Here is a 17,118-nt window from a genome sequence, read left to right on the forward strand (position 1 = left end):
TTTCCATTTCCAGGAGTGTATTTATAAATGATCTCCCTCTCTGTATGGAATATTCTAGATTCACCATTTTTGCTGATGACACTACACTATTTATTGATAATTCAGTAGATAAACTTGAGGTTACAGCAAATAAAGTTTTAAATGAAATGGTGAACTGGTTGAACATAAATGGTCTTTCTTTAAATTACTGTAAAACAAACTACATTCAGTTCCACACAACATCCAAAGATGAGGAAATAGTAGTAAAAATAGGTGAGCAGACAATAACCAGGGTAGATTCCTCAAAATATGTAGGCTTGCATATTGATAGCAAACTGAATTGGTCAAACCACATCCTGGATGTATGCAAAAGACTAAGTTCAGCAACATACGCATTGCGCATTGTTTCTTCTGACAGAAATATGGAAACCATGAAGTCAGTGTATTATGGTTACTTTCATGCAATTATGGCATTTGGAATTATATTTTGGGGAAATCAGCCACAGGCTAAAAAAGTACTGTGTGTACAAAAAAGAGCCATAAGGATGATGTGTGGAGTCCATCCTAGAGCCACATGCAGGAATCTTTTTAAGAAGCTTGAAATACTTACATCCACTGTGCAATATATATTCTCTTTGATGTGCTTCATAAGGAAAGAAAAATCCATCTTTAAGCTGAATAGTGCATATCACAGTCACAATACTAGAACGAAACATGATATCCACTATGAACAGCCAAATCTAAATATGGTGCAGAAAGGAGTCCATTTCAGTGGCTCTAAGATTTTTAATGTCCTCCCTTTAAGAATTAAGTGTTTGGTAGATGGTGATCTCTTGTTTAAAAAAAACCTTAAGGCAGTTCCTATTGCAAGGACCATTTTATACAATAGAAGAGTTCATGAACTACAGTGTTTAACATTTCTTGTATTGTAAATCGCAAATGTATGTCCAAATTTGTATTTGTAATACCCAATATTTTTGTTGCAAACATATATTTTGCAATATTTATTTCGGTGTAACACTTATTATTTTGTAATCTTTATCTCTAAAATGTATTTTTTGTAGTGGGACCTAAGTTACTGTTTACTGTTTTTGTTTTGTAATCTCTATCTGTCTCTAAAATGAATTTTTTGCAGTGGGACCTAAGTTACTGTTTACTGTTCTTGTTTTGTTTTATGTATTACCATAAATTCTGGACAAAAGCTTGTAAAATTGACACGTTCCATATCCTGTGATAGTGTCACAACATGGATCACTGGAACAAGAGACAAATAAATAATAAAAAAATAAAAAAATTAATAAAAATATCTACAAGCTCCAACATGTCTGCCCACTAGTGCTAGTAGAGTATTTTTGCTGGAAAGAACAGATAAGCAGTTGTTGGTATCCCAGTTAGACTCTGAATTGATATCAGCTACAAGGCATATTCCAGAACTAAGGTCCGGTGACCAATTTGTAACTGATGGTAAGTCTGAATGAAGTTTCACTCACGCAGCCCCGTCTGCCGACTCTTTAGGAAGCTACTGCTGTGTTGTTTTGATTCAGTTGTTTGCCAGTCAGTAAGAGCAGATCACAATGGTTGAGACAATCATAGATCCTACCAGTAGTGAAGTGTGCTGTGTGGTTAGATATTTGCTGGTAAAAGGATCTTCAGCTGCTGAAATCTTTCATGTGCAGTGCCTAATGTATGGACCTGAAATAATGAGTTCAAACAAGTTTGAAAATGGTGTCGAGAATCTCAAAATGGCCGAACAAACATTCACAGTGAATAGTTGAGTGGCACGCCCAGTATTCAGACCGACGACATCATTGATCAGCCAAAAAATTTGAAGTGATTGGCAGTTGACAATTGGTGGTCTGAGTAATGAATTCAAAAATGTTGCTCAAACCCCAATTTACAGGATTGTCACTGAACAGCTTGGATATCACAATCTGTGTGTGAGGTGGGTTCCAAAAATGCTTACAGATCAGCACAGGGAGCAAAGAATGCATGCCGTGTGACAATTTTTGGAGTGCTATAGGCAAGATGGTGATGATTTGTTTTCTCACATTGTTACAGGCAATGAGATGTGGATGTAGTACACCAGCACACAAATCCAAACGATGGTCAATGGGCTGATGTCATTCAAGTTCACCCAAACCAAAAAATTTTGAGGAATTTTTGTTTGCAAACTGAAAAATGATGGCTACAATTTCTTGGGATGAAAAAGGTGCCCTTTTTTTATTTCATGGAGCATGGGTTAGCAATTACAACTGATATATACTATCAAACACTAACCAAACTGAGATGTGCAGTACAAAATCAATGCCACAGGAAACTATCATCTGGCATAATTCTTCACAAAACCACACACCCTCACATCACTGGCTGCCAAAACTGAGGGGAAGATTCCAGCTTTACGGTGAGAACTTCTTGAGCACCCTCTGTACAGCTTTGATCTTGAACTACATGATTTTTTCACCGTCTTCCATTTGAAAAAGTCTCTGGGTGGACAATTTCAAAATGATGAACTCAAGACTGTTGTTACCAATTAGTTCAATTACCAGGTAGCAGTCTACTATGCAGAGAGGTTAAAGAAGCTGGTTCAGCATTACAGAAAGTGTATAGATGTGAACGGCAATTATTGGAAAAGTAATGTAGATATATAGCAAAATATTACTTTCAATTAAATCCTTCCCTCATGGGCTTATTCTTTTTATTGCCAAATGGAACTTAGTTTTGGAATACTCCTGGTAGCACCAGTGTGATGGACTTAGAGACATTATGGACAAAGTTTAAAAGTATTGTGAATTGTGTTCTGGAGAAGTACAAGGTGCTGAGTAAGTGGATTACTCAGTTCAAAAGAGAATTCACAAAGGCACCCCGGGGGTGCTTATGAATAGCTGTGAACATATCACATCACCATCATTGTGCCATAAGCATCACCACCTATTTTAACTTCTGAAATTATTATTACATATTAACACTTTGACAGATACTGACACCTTAACTCGTCATTCTTCGCTGCTGACAAGTTCAAGTGCAGCCTCCAGATTTCACTTCAGTGCTAGCGACTCATTATTTCAGGACTCCTCACTGCACCTGAGCACTAACGATGAGCCTAGATATGCCACCACACAGGAATCTGAATGCCCTTGATGAACTTAAATGTATGGCAAATTTTTTGCTCCATGTTTCAGTAACACTTCACAGTTCTGACCACTAACTTGTGTCAGGAAAATTTATATCTTGTGATCCCGTTTTGCTGCATTTAACTCTGCTTTACATTTTCCTGTTTTCCTCAACATCTGTTCCATAAATAAAATGAGGAGATGTCACAGCTGCACTGAGTAAGAGATTATGGAGGTACAAAGTGTGAAAGTGAGGATGAATTACTCGATGTTGAAGTAAATGAAAATTTATCCACAGTCTGAAAGCAGCAATTTTAAGCTTTCCTAAGTCAGCAGGTGTAATATTACACTCTTATGTTTAAACACAAGATGTGATTGATAGTTATTCCACATCTGAAGAATGTGAAAGTGATAGTAACTTCCGTTCAAAAACTATTGAAGCAAACGCCATCTTTACATCTCTGTGAATTTCTAACAACAGCAAATTCACAGAGAAGCTTCAAAGCCAAAATTAATTTTTACACCCACAACTATTTACATTTGGTGTGCTGACAAGTCTTTGATCGACAGAGGGAGATGTCACAGTAAGCATTCCAGAGCTATTCAGCAGATGGCGAGGGAAGCTGTTTGGCTAAACCCGGCTCAGGTAGAACCCCAAATGCAGCCTACTTAGCACAGGTGGATGTGTTAGGTGATAATGATGCTGTGTTTGGCTGAGCATGTTGCAAGCACATCTGCAGCAGACAATGTGTTAAGTCTTAAAGGTGTTTAATCAAAAGGAATCTTAAAGGTGTTTAATTAAAAGGCTGAAGAGCATCAATTTGCCCTCCACTCTCCCCTCTCCAACCCCCCCTTCCCCCCCCCCCCCTCCCAACCTTCCCCACCAGTAAGGTGAATGTAAACAATGCTTAAACAAAAATAAGGATGATTCAGACTATTATGCAAACAAAATGTGGTGTGGCACCACATTAGGTAGGCATTTGTATTAGTTTATTTCAGCACTTGTAATTTATATACTTATGAATATTCTGTAGGCTGATGTTTCTTGTGAAACAGGTGAATGTGAAGAGGGAAGCAAGGCACCGTGCCATGGCGGCTGTCTCTGCCGAGCTGGAGCGCCTGCGGCGTGAACTGCAGTGTGAACGACGTGCGAGGCGGCGCTTGGAGGTGCGCCTCGGCCAGCACGGCGAAGAGATAGATGCAGACGCAGAGGAACGGAGCCAGGGAGATGAGGACCGTGAGGACGAGGAGCTGCCGGAAGGTGACAGTGACGGAGAGGCCGAGCGGCGCTGCCAGGTGAGTGGGGGGGGGGGTGTGGGCACAGAAAGCAAGCCTACTCGGCTGGAAATGATACAGCTATCAAAATGGTCTGAGCTCCAGTCAAATTGATTTTTTTGATACACATAATGTTTCATCCCCATCTGTGGATGGCCTTTTCAGTGGAAGTCATAGCTTTGTTCCACAATATGAGGTGTGATCAAAAAGTAGTTGGAATGTTTTAATTTTGCAAGTTTTATACATCTAATTTACAAACTTTTTTATCTTGTTGGTACACTTGTTCCTGGTGTTTGTTTTGAATATTTGGTTTATTGTTGACAGTTGAAAAGGATATACATGTTTTCCAGTGCTCAGCGAATTTTTACTTTAAAAAAAGATAGATCAAAGAGTTTATATGAAATTTTGCTTTAAAAATGGATTAATGTGTAGCAACACATTCAAAATATTGGTTTTGGGTTTTTGCAAATCTAACATGAATAAGACAAGAATTCATAAGTGGTAAAAACATTTCAAAGAGGGTCAAGAAGATGTTGAAGACAATGATCACCCTGGATGCCCTAGCATATAAATTACTGACAACAGTGTGGAAGAAGTGAAGAAAACGATTCTGTCAAGCAATTTTTGGGATGTTTTGGGCATGAAATGTGTAGCAGCAAATTTTTTTCCAATTTTGTTGAATTTCGGCCAAAAATGACATCACAGAGACAACGATTGAGAATTGCTGAATGAAGTCAACAGCAGCCAAGAACTTCTAAAGAACAGGTGATAAAACATGGGTGTGCAGGTACGACATTGAAACTAAAGCCCACACATCCCAATAAAAACTGCCTGAAGAGCCAAGGCTGCAAAAAATTCGACAAGTTTGATCAAATGTGAAGGTTCTTCTCACTGTTTTCTTCGATTGCAATGAGATAGTGCATTATGAGTTCCTGCCTTATGGTCATACAGTCAGTAAAGAATACTTCCTGGAAGTTACACACTGTTTGCATGAAACATTACAAAGAAAACAACCAGAATTGTGGCAAAAACAACTGCATCACATTAATGCTCCCACTCACACTTCAATTCTCGTTTGTGATTTTTTGGCAAAAAAGAGAGCAGTTATGTTGCCTCAGCCACTGTTCACCAGATATGATCCCCTGTGGCTTCTTTCTATTTCTGAGAGTGAAGAGAACCAGGAAAGGGCGTTGTTCTGCTACAATTGAAGAGGTAAAAATGGACTCTCTGAAGGAGACGAACACCATAGCAAAAAGTGAGTTCCAGAAATGCTTCCAAGATTGTTAAAGGTACTGGCACAAGAGTGTTATATCTGAGGGGGTTACTTTGAACGGGACAAAGTTACTTTTTTATCACACTCCATGTTCAGGGAACACCATACCTGCAAGGGGAATTCCAAGACAGATGCCTCCTACTGTTTTGTTTTGGCTTTGAATGTTTGAGCAAGAATATGTTGAGATGGTTCTAATTTCTGAATCTACCTACTAATGTCCTGTTGGTTTTGCTGTCCTTTAGCAAATACTGGCAGTAAGGGAGCATTCCAAACTGGCATCTGACATCAAGGCCCATGTGTTCCGTTGTTGCAGAATTTCTTATTGCTGAATGCACTGACTGAAACCTGGTCTGAAAATGATCTACATGACAAGTCCTGCCCCAGTCAACACTGATCAGCTGCCATTCCCTGTAAAGATTAGTGCTTAGATGAACTTGTGTGTGATGATTGGTGGATTATGACTGAACTGCACAGTTGAATGTCAGGTGCAGTGCCTTTGACGAGATGTTATGCGACCTTGAATATTGTCAAGTGTGTGTGAAATGGCTCCAGTAGATGCTTACACAAGACCAGAAAAAAATGTAGAAGAGGAATATGTCTTGATCTGCTGGACCAATATGAGGCTGAACAATACAGTTTTCTGAACTCCATCATCACCAGGAATGAGACACGATGTCACTATTACAATTCAGAACCCAAAAGAAAGTTGACAGAGTGGCAACATGTAAATTCTGCAACAAACAAGGAGTTTGAGACATATTCATCTGCAGGCAAAGTGATGTGCACAGTATCCTGAAATGGAAAGGACATAGTTCTTCAATATTTTGTGTGCTGTGGAGCCTAAAGTAACTGTCAGTTCAGAACATTACAAGGTTACACTGACTAGGCGGAAAATGCAAATTTCAAAAGACAGGCCAGTGAAGAAGACAAACTTCTGCTCACAGCCTGACCATACCAAGCCCCACAACACTTCTGCAAGTGTGGAATTCATTGCCAAATTTGGTTGAATTGTCTTATCACATCAAATGTACATTCTTGATTTGACACCATCAGACTTCCTGTGAACGGTGGAGTAGCTGACTCAATATTTTCCAGAGTCAGATGTTAGCTTCAAGGCTATAGAAGAGTGACTAACCTCAGCTGGTTCATGTCCTGATGACCACAGCATGGAAGCTCTTGTTCATTGTTGTGAGAAGTGGATAACAGAAGGTGGAAACAATGTTGGAAAAGACAGTATGTAGCTGAAATTGTGCTGTATTTAATGGCATTACTGTGCTTTCTGTATCTGCTGTAGTTACCATGAGAGCAAATGGGAGACATTAGCTTTGGGGTGGCTCTCATAATACCGAAAACTGACACAACTGAAAGTATACAATAATAAGTGCAAAAATATTCTGGTAAACATGGCCCAAAAACAAGACATTTGTGAGATATTTGCAAATGTGTGGTTACAGGTCATCCTATTCAGTAGAAATGTATAAGGGGAGATCAAATGAAAACGGGAATGGTAAGAAGAACATAAATAAGCTGTGTATTATTTCAAAAATAATCACCATAACATTGATACATTTATCTCACTGTGAGATGAGACAGCTAATGCATTCATGGAAAAATGTTTGCAGTTGACTACGGAAGCACAATCATACCCAGGATTGTACCACTTCATCCAAAACCATCGACAGCCGCAAATTTCTTTTTTCAGAGCCCCAAAAATATGGAAACCACACGGGGAAAGATTAGGAATGTATGAAGGATATGTAAGTGCTTCCAAGTGAAAATTCTGCTGCATAGTCAAAACAAACAGGCATACCAGCTGTGGGAAAGTGATGGTGACGTTTCTCATTGGCTCCAAAAACACCCTGCTCATTGACTTTCTGGAACATGGTGCCACAATTAACACACAGCGGTACATGGGCGCTTTGCAAAAGTTGGAGTGTGCTATCAAGTCCAAATACCCAGGAATGTTGATGGATGGCATCATTCCATTGGAAGATAATGCTCATCCATAGGTTGTCAAGATTATTTCAAGTACGATGCAGAAGCTTCGCTGGGAAGCCCTTACACATCCTCCGTACAGTCCTGATATCTCTCCGTGCTATTTTCATATTTTTGGAGCCCTGAAGGAAGATATTCCTGACTATCAATTTGCTTTGGACAAAGAGGTGCTCACCTGGATACACTCATGGTTCCGTAGGCAACCACAAATATTTTTCTATGATGACATTGATCGTATTGTCTCACAGTGAGATAAATGTGTTAACAGTTATGACAATTACTTTTGAAATAATAAACAGTTTACTTGCATTTTTCCGTCTGTCTTGTTTTCATTTGACTGCCCCCTATATTACCCATTATCTGTTACCAGTTGCTCATTACCATTTCCCCTTACTTATTACACATTCCTATTACATGTCACCCATTACTAGTTTCCAGTTGCCTCTTTCTCTTTTACTGTTATTGGGTATACACTACCTGTAACCTGATGCCTGTTACCCACTTCCTGTTACCTGGTACACATTTTCTTTTTGCCACTACTCAATATACATTAAACATTACCCATTATTAACTGTCTGTTACTCGTGGGCCATTCTGCATTACCAAATACCTGTTACACATTCTCTTTTACCCACTTTCCTTTGGCCTCTTACCCATAGCTCATTATCCACTTGTTGTTATCCATAGGTCATTACCCATTTCCCAATTCCCATTACCACTTATCCATCATCTGTTATGCATTACTCATTACATTTGGCATATGTGAAATTCTGTTTGCTATAAGTCATTTGCTGTTAGCCATTTGCTATTTGCTCTTAACAGATTAGCTGTTAACTGTTAGCCATTAGACATGTGATATTAGCTATTACACGTTACCATTATATGTTAACCATTGGCCATGTGCTGTTAGCCATTACATGTTGCCTGTTGTTATGACACATCCAGTTGTCATCACCCTTCCAGTCACTTGTGATATGTCCCGCACTGGTGGAGGTGCAATGAGAACACAGCCCAGATAAACAAAGCAGAACAATTTTATTAAAGAATACATAAACAAAAAAGCTCCTTTCTGGAGTGAGTTTTTACAAGAACCGTTCATAGTAAAGTTTTGTTCATCAGTTGATTGATGTAAGTCCATAACTGGGCAGATATCCGTAAATAACAAAGTCCGAGCTCACTTCGGAGTTGAAGAGCTATGAGGGTGAGTAAAATGAAAACCTTAAATTTGTAATAACAAATCGAAATTTCACGCCGTTATCCTGTAAGTTGGTAAGCGTGCCACAAACAGCATGCAGAATGGCCTGTAGGTGGCAGCATAGTGCAGATGCACACATACCGTCACAGTATCAGTATAAAGATGGCTGCCCCACTTGTGACTTGCACCAGGGAAGAACAGCGTTCTGTTATTTGGTTTTTGCATAGTGAAGGTGTGAAACCTATTGAAATTCATCGACAAATGAAGGTTCAGTACGGTGATACATGTTTGTCACAGCAGCAAGTCTACAAATGGAGGAAGTTCGCAAATGGTGTGACTTCAGTGGAAGATACTCCTCATCCAGGTCAGGCACAATGTGTTGTGACTCCACAGAACATCACAGCTGTTGAAGCCATAGTGAAGGAAAACTGCCGAGTGACACTGAATGACATTGCAGTATGTTTACAGATTAGTCATGGGTCAGCACATCGCATTGTACATGATGTGCTCCAGTTTCACAAAGTGTCTGCATGATTGGTGCCACGGCAGCTGACTCCTGAAATGAGAGAATGACATTTTGATGCTTGTGAAGGACTTTTTCGGCGCTTTGAGCGAGAAGGTGATGGCTTCCTTGCAAGAATCGTTACTGGGGATGAAACCTGGGTTCACTTCCATCAACCGGAAACGAAGAGAGCGAGCAAGGGTGGCACCATTCCTCATCACCAAAACCAAAGAAGTTTCGAACAGAACTATGACCAGGGAAGGTTATGCTGACTCTCTTTTGGGATGAAAAAGGTGCCATTTTGGAGCATTACATGCCTAGGTGTCCTTTTGCGACATGACAGTGCAAGGCCCCACACTGCCTGTACAACAGTTGAACCAATCACAGACATTCATTTTGAGTGTCTTCCTGAACCACCATACTCACCAGACATTGCCTCAAGTGATTTCCATATGTTTGAGCCCACTCAAAGACGCAATGGGAGGAAAGAAGTTCCATTCTGATGAAGAGGTGCACCAGGTGGTGCAGGTGTGGTTGTGTGGACTACCAAAAGAATTTTTTTCTAAAGAAATTTATGCACTTTGTAAGCGCTGGAGGACTTGCATTGAGTGTTGGGGAGCTTATGTTGAAAAGTGATACAGCTTTGTAGCACTTCTGCACAATAAATAATATTTAAAAAAATATTTAAGGCTTTCATTTGACTCACCCTCATACAACACAGAGTAAGGATGATGGGCAGTATTTAAGTCCACTGCAGTCTCCAGCATAGAGGTCACGTCCTGGCAATGCCTGAGGTACCCAATGGTTGCATCACAGGCAGTATCATGGGAGCGGAGATTGAGAGAACTCTGGACCACTACAGTGGTTGGTTCCTCATCCAGAAGACTCAAAGGAATGAACTGGCCTGGCTCAGCTTGGCACTAGTGGAAATGCCCTACTTGTGGCTGGGTTTATTGATGGCACATGACCCCACAGAAGCAAGCAGGACCATGAGGCCACTGACCTCTGGTGGCACTAATGTTGCTGTCTGTTGGCCCGGCAGGCATTTGAGGTCTTCTGGCTGTCATCCGCAGGTGTGACCCCAGTGGCTCCAATGTGCAGGCCACTTACATGACTGATAAGATGGAGATTGTTGGTAACAAAGGTGAATGGCTCATACACAGCAATTCGCTGTGTATCTAATCTGTCAGAGATTATTATGAAAAGAATAGATTGCTCATCACCATATAGAGATGCTGAGTCATAGACAGGCACAACAAAGACTGCTTAACATGTGGGCTTTCAGCCAAAACGCCTTCTTGTAAAGTAGACGAAACACACACACGCACACACACACACACACACACACACACACACACACATACACACACACACACACACACACACACACACATATAACCACAACTCACACGCACATGACCAGTGTCTCAGATTTTCCATTGTTTAACCTGTCAGAAAGATTAGTAAACATATTACACTACTGGCCATTAAAACTGCAACACCAAGAAGAAATGCAGGTGGTAAATGGGTATTCATTGGACAAATATATTATACTAGAACTGACATGTGATTACATTTTCACGCAATTTGGGTGCACAGATCCTGAGAAATCAGTTCCCACAACAATCATCTCTGGCTGTAATAACGGCCTTGATATGCCTGGGCATTGAGTCAAACAGAGCTTGGATGGTGTGTACAGGCACAACTGCCCATGCAGCTTCAACACAATACAACAGTTCATCAAGAGTAGTGACTGGCCTATTGTGACAAGCCAGTTGCTCCGCCACCATTGACCAGATGTTTTCAATTGGTGAGAGATCTGGAGAATGTACTGGCCAGGGCAGCAGTCAAACATTTTCTGTATCCAGAAAGGCCCGTACAGGACCTGCAACATGCGGTCATGCAATATCCTGCTGAAATGTAGGGTTTCACAGGGATTGAATGAAGGTTATAGCCACGGATCATAACACATCTGAAATGTAATGTCCACTGTTCAAAGTGCCGTCAATGCGAACAATAGGTGACCGAGACATGTAACCGATGGCACCCCATACCATCACGCCAGGTGATACGCCAGTAGAGCGATGACGAATACACACTTCCAATGTGCATTCACTGCGACGTCGCCAAACACGGATGCGACCATCATGATACTGTAAACAGGACCTGGATTCATCCGAAAAAATGACGGTTTGCCATTCGTGCACCCAGGTTCGTCGTTGAGTACACCATCGCAGGCGCTCCTGTCTGTGATGCAGTGTCAAGGGTAACCGCAACCACGGTCTCCGAGCTGATAGTCCACGCTGCTGCAAACATTGTCGAACTGTTCATGCAGATGGTTGTTGTCTTGCAAAGGTCCCCATCTGTTGATTCAGAATTCAAGACCTGGCTGCATGATGTGTTACAGCCATGCGAATAAGATGCTTGTCATCTCGACTGCTAGTAATACAAGGCCATTGGGATCCAGCATGGCGTTCTGTATTACCTTCCTGAACCCACCGATTCCATATTCTGCTAACAGTCATTGAATATCGACCAACACGAGCAATCTCGCGATACGATAAACCGCAATTGCGATATGCTACTATCCGACCTTTATCAAAGCCGGAAACGTGATGGTATGCATTTATCCTCCTTACTTGAGGCATCACAACAACGTTTCTCCAGGCAACACTGGTCAACTTCTGTTTGTGTATGAGAAATCGGTTGGAAACTTTCCTCATGTCATCATGTTGTAGGTCTCGCAACCGGTGTCAACCCTGTGTGAATGCTCTGAAAATCATTTGCATATCACAGCATCTTCTTCCTGTAGGTTAAATTTCACGTCTGTAGCACGTCATCTTCGTGGTGTAGCAATTTTAATGGCCAGTAGTGTATATTACTACCACTTTCTGTCTGATGTTGGCTAGGCACTGTGGCCGAGAGGTTCTAGGTGCTTCAGTCCGGAACCGCTTGACCGCTATGGTCGCAGGTTCGAATCCTGCCTCGGGCATGGACGTGTGTGGTGTCAGTCCTTAGGTTAGTTAGTTTTAAGTAGTTCTAAGTTCTAGGGGACTGATGACCTCAGATGTTAAGTCCCATAGTGCTCAGAGCCATTTGAACCGTTTGTCTGATGTCGTATCTGGTATTTAGGTGTCACTGGAGGAAGACATGCATCTGAAGCTGGAGCAAATGAAGAATGAGCTGGAGACAGAACGTGAGCTGAGGAGGGCTCTGGAGGACTCTGTGGAGCAGCTGAGGTGCCAGCTGGAGGCAGAGGAGCGTCGGAGACTGGAGGCAGAGGAACTCCGTGCAGATCTGGACAGGGAGAGGCAGAGGAGGGCAGAGGTATGGGCAATGCACCATAGCTGCATGGAGGAGGCAGCACTTATATGAGTGCGGCCTTCTGCCCATGGAGCATGTTTCAATATCAATCTCCTGTGCATCAACTGTGTCTTGGAGGTTTCTGTGGTTATGATGTGAGTGATAAGAGTAAGGAGACTGATTTTTTATCTGTTGTTGTTGTGGTCTTCAGTCCTGAGACTGGTTTGATGCAGCTCTCCGTGCTACTCCATCCTGTGCAAGCTTCTTCATCTCCCAGTACCTACTGCAACCTACATCCTTCTGAATCTGCTTAGTGTATTCATCTCTTGGCCTCCCTCAACGATTTTTATCCTCCACGCTTCCCTCCAATGCTGAATTTGTGATCCCTTGATGCCTCAGAACATGTCCTACCAACCGATCCCTTCTTCTAGTTAAGTTGTGCTACAAACTCCTCTTCTCCCCAATTCTGTTCAATACCTCCTCATTTGTTATGTGATCTACACATCTAATCTTCAGCATTCTTCTGTAGCACCACATTTTGAAAGCTTCTATTCTCTTCTTGTCCAAACTATTTATCGTCCACATTTCACTTCCATACGTGGCTACACTCCATACAAACACTTTCAGAAACGACTTCCTGACAGTTAAATCTATACTCAATGTTAACAAATTTCTCTTCTTCAGAAACGCTTTCCTTGCCATTGCCAGTATACATTTTATATCCTCCCTGCTTCGACCATCATCAGTTATTTTGCAAGCTCCTTTACTACTTTAAGTGTCTCATTTCCGAATCTAATTCCCTCAGCATCACCCGACTTTATTTGACTACATTCCATTATCCTCGTTTTGTGTTTGTTGATGTTCATCTTATACCCTCCTTTCAAGACACTGTCCATTCTGTTCAACTGCTCTTCCAAGTCCTTTGCTGTCCCTGACAGAATTACAATGTCATCGGCGACCCTCAAAGTTTGTATTTCTTCTCCATGGATTTTAAAACCTACTCCGAATTTTTCTTTTGTTTCCTTTACTGCTTGCTCAATATACAGATTGAATAACATTGGGGAGAGGCTACAACCTTGTCTCACTCCCTTCCCAATCACTGCTTCCCTTTCATGCCCCTCGACTCTTATAACTGCCATCTGGTTTCTGCACAAATTGTAAATAGCCTTTCGCTCCCTGTATTTTACCCCTGCCGCCTTTAGAATTTGAAAGAGAGTATTCCAGTCAACATTGTCAAAAGCTTTCTCTAAGTCTAGAAATGTAAGTTTGCCTTTCCTTAATCTATTTTCTAAGATAATTCATAGGGTCAGTACTGCCTCACGTGTTCCAACATTTCGACGGAATCCAAACTGATCTTCCCCGAGGTCGGCTTCTACCAGTTTTTCCATTCATCTGTAAAGAATTCGCATTATTATTTTGCAGATGTGACTTATTAAACTCATAGTTTGGTAATTTTCTCATCTGTCAACACCTGCTTTCTTTGGGATTGGAATTATTATATTCTTCTTGAAGTCTGAGAGTATTTCACCTATCTCATACAGCTTGCTCACCAGATGGTAGAATTTTGTCAGGACTGGCTCTCCCAGGGCCGTCAGTGGTTCCAATGGAATGTTGTCTACTACCGGGGCCTTTTTTCAACTCAGGTCTTTCAGTGCTCTGTCAAACTCTTCAAGCAGTAACGTATCTCCCATTTCACCTTCATCTATACCCTCTTCCATTTCCATAATATTGTCCTCAAGTACATTGCCCTTGTATAGACCTTCTATATACTCCTTCCACCTTTCTGCTTTCCCTTCTTTGCTTTTCCATTTGAGCTTTTGATATTCGTACAAGTGGCTCTCTTTTCTCCAAAGGTCTCTTTAATTTTCCTGTAGGCAGTATCTATCTTACCCCTAGTGAGATAAGCCTCTACATCCGTACATTTGTCCTTCAGCCATCCCTGCTTAGCCATTTTTCAGTTCCTGTTGATCTCATTTTTGAGATGTTTGTATTCCTTTTTATTTTTTATCTACCACAGTTTTTTTTTTCAAGTAACAATATTGTCCATTTCAAAGTAGTTCCCTTTGACAGCTATGTACCAGTAGAGTCTTTGTTTCTAGTCGTGGCAACTAGTAGGGCCTTTAACGTGTTGGTCTCATTCTTGTGAATGTTCTCCAGAGTCCCAAAATGACATCCTTTCAAGACTTTTTCAATTTTGGATAAAGAAAAAAGTCATGAGAACTCAGATCAGGTGAACAGGGGGGCTGCAGAACAACTGGAATGCCTTTCGAAGTCAAAAATTTCGTGATGGAAATGGCCATTTGACATGTGTTGTTGACAGGATGCAGCATCTACTTGTTTGCAATGTCAGTGTTCACTTGATTCACCCTTTTCCTGAGCCTTTCAAGGACATATTTGTAAAATGCTTGGTTGACAGTTTGTTCTGGAGGAAAAAATCCCTTATACATAGTAGCACTACTGTCAAAAAAGCAAATCAGCATTGTTTTGGTTTCCTTATTCAAGCTTTTTTCAGTCCAGGAGATGTCTCAGTGTGCCACTTCTCGTTTAACCACTTTGTCTCAAGATTGTACTAAAAAATCCAAAATTCATCACCTATGATCGCACAACTGAACTTGTCATAGGCAATCCTCCCAAGAAGATCAATGCACAGGTTTCTTCAATTGTCCTTGTTTGGATTAGATTAGATTAGATTAGATTAGTTTTTCATTCCATAGACCCGTGCTGATGAGATCCTCGCGGATGTGCTCAGGTGTAAGGTTTTTCAGCACCATTTTGGCACAAACCTCTTGCATACGCAAAGTTCAGTCAAAATTTGATGTAGGTGAAAGTGTTTAACAGGTCACCCATCATCCTTATTGTTAAATGTTGATCTGATTTCCAAGCATGCATGTGTTTGATGTTTTCATCAGTTTTTGAAGTTGGGGGTCTTGCTGAGAGAGGTTCCTCTTCAGTGTGTTCTCAGGGTTCATCTTCAATGTGTTCTTGGCCTTCACTCTTCAAAGGTCACACTCATGGATTGTCCAAGTTAACATAAAACTTTGATGGCATAACATTGTTCTGAGTTCTGCTGTTCCAATTTCATAAGACACAACACAAACACAGCTTCAGTGACTGCATTCTAAAAAATGTGTGTCATTACTTTTCGCAAACACCTCATATATTCCATTCTTGCCTTCCTCCGTAGCAGTTTTCGTATTATTCCACATTTCTGGATGAAACTATTAGTATTTTTCATTGCCTCAGTATCTTAATTGGGATTTAAATTGCATCCAAATTGGAAAGGTAAATTAAAAAGTATCCGCACATGTTTCTAATTTATTAAAAAAAAAAAATTCTATCCTAGTCACTCTACTTTTCAATGCACTTGGTCTGTCACAGGACAAACTTTTCAATACCCACAGAAAAATGTTTTTCAGTTGAGCAGAGAGTCATGAGTGCTACAGTTCCTTCACCTCTATACTCATCTTTAAGTGACCCAAGCAGATCAAAATTTGACAGGTGAAATCAGGACTGTACACACAATGCTCCAACACTTTGAAATGCATATTCTGAAGAGTTTGAATGATGTATGTGGTCACATGTGGCCACGCATTCTAATGCAAACAAATGGTCAAGTGCGAACAGGACTTGTACACTGAAGGTCCTGTACAAATTTAATTGTATAAGTAGTTCACCCATCCTGGAAATCAAGAGTCTCAACAATTTTTGCCTGTTTTCGATATAGATACTGACAAGAAATCAGTCCCAGAAATGCCAAGACCATGGAGCAGTTCCTCAGACTAGCCTGAACATACGGAAAGAAGTGCGAAAACATGACCACAAGTTACGTTTTATGTTCGGATGTAGTAAAGTGTTCATCTGTTATGCTTTTGACGGGTGATGAATTCAGTGTATGTCCTAATGGCAAAAAGATATTTTTTATATGATATTATTACAATTTAACAGTTTTCAGATTTTTTACCTTACTTCTACAGTGAAATATTGCTTCTTGCTAAATTTCATGATTCTGCATCAACAGGAAAGTACCCTATATGTTTTGATGAGTGAGTTTGTGAATATCAAAATATGTGACATAAGTGGCCATATCTTTTGACTGCATCAACTAAGAAGCCAAAATCTTTTATAGTGCCAAGGGAGCATAGACCTTAGTATGTGACTTAAATTTGAACTTGATATGCCAATCTGTTCAAGAGAAAGAGGGTGTCATAGCTGACAGACAGAAAAACAGACAGAGGGATGAAAAATGAAAAAAAATTTTTGTGTGTGTATAATTACAAAATAACAATTTTTGGACTTTTTCCTTTGCTTATATTGTAAAACCTAATGTATTGCCAAATTTCATGATTCTAGATCAACGCGAGGTACTCCATAGGTTTTGATGAGTGAGTTTTCGATGAACAAAATGTGTGGCATAAATGGCCATATATTTTGACTGTATTGACTTAGAAACTTAAAATTTTTACACTGCCAAGAGACCATAGTCCTT

General features: G+C 40.6%; 1 protein-coding gene across 2 annotated transcripts in view; it reads left to right on the forward strand.

Annotated features, from left to right (window-relative positions):
• The window catches only part of LOC124552408 (plectin-like), a 219,495-nt gene that overhangs the window by 66,551 nt on the left and 135,826 nt on the right, over positions 1-17,118 (forward strand). For both annotated transcript variants that reach the window (XM_047126671.1, XM_047126672.1), the window contains exons 5-6: positions 4,146-4,385; positions 12,462-12,656. In XM_047126671.1, coding sequence (XP_046982627.1) covers positions 4,146-4,385; positions 12,462-12,656 — 435 coding nt within the window. The remainder of the gene's footprint in view (positions 1-4,145; positions 4,386-12,461; positions 12,657-17,118) is intronic.

This window comes from Schistocerca americana, chromosome 10 (assembly GCF_021461395.2).
Source record: "Schistocerca americana isolate TAMUIC-IGC-003095 chromosome 10, iqSchAmer2.1, whole genome shotgun sequence".
Lineage (NCBI taxonomy): Eukaryota > Metazoa > Arthropoda > Insecta > Orthoptera > Acrididae > Schistocerca > Schistocerca americana.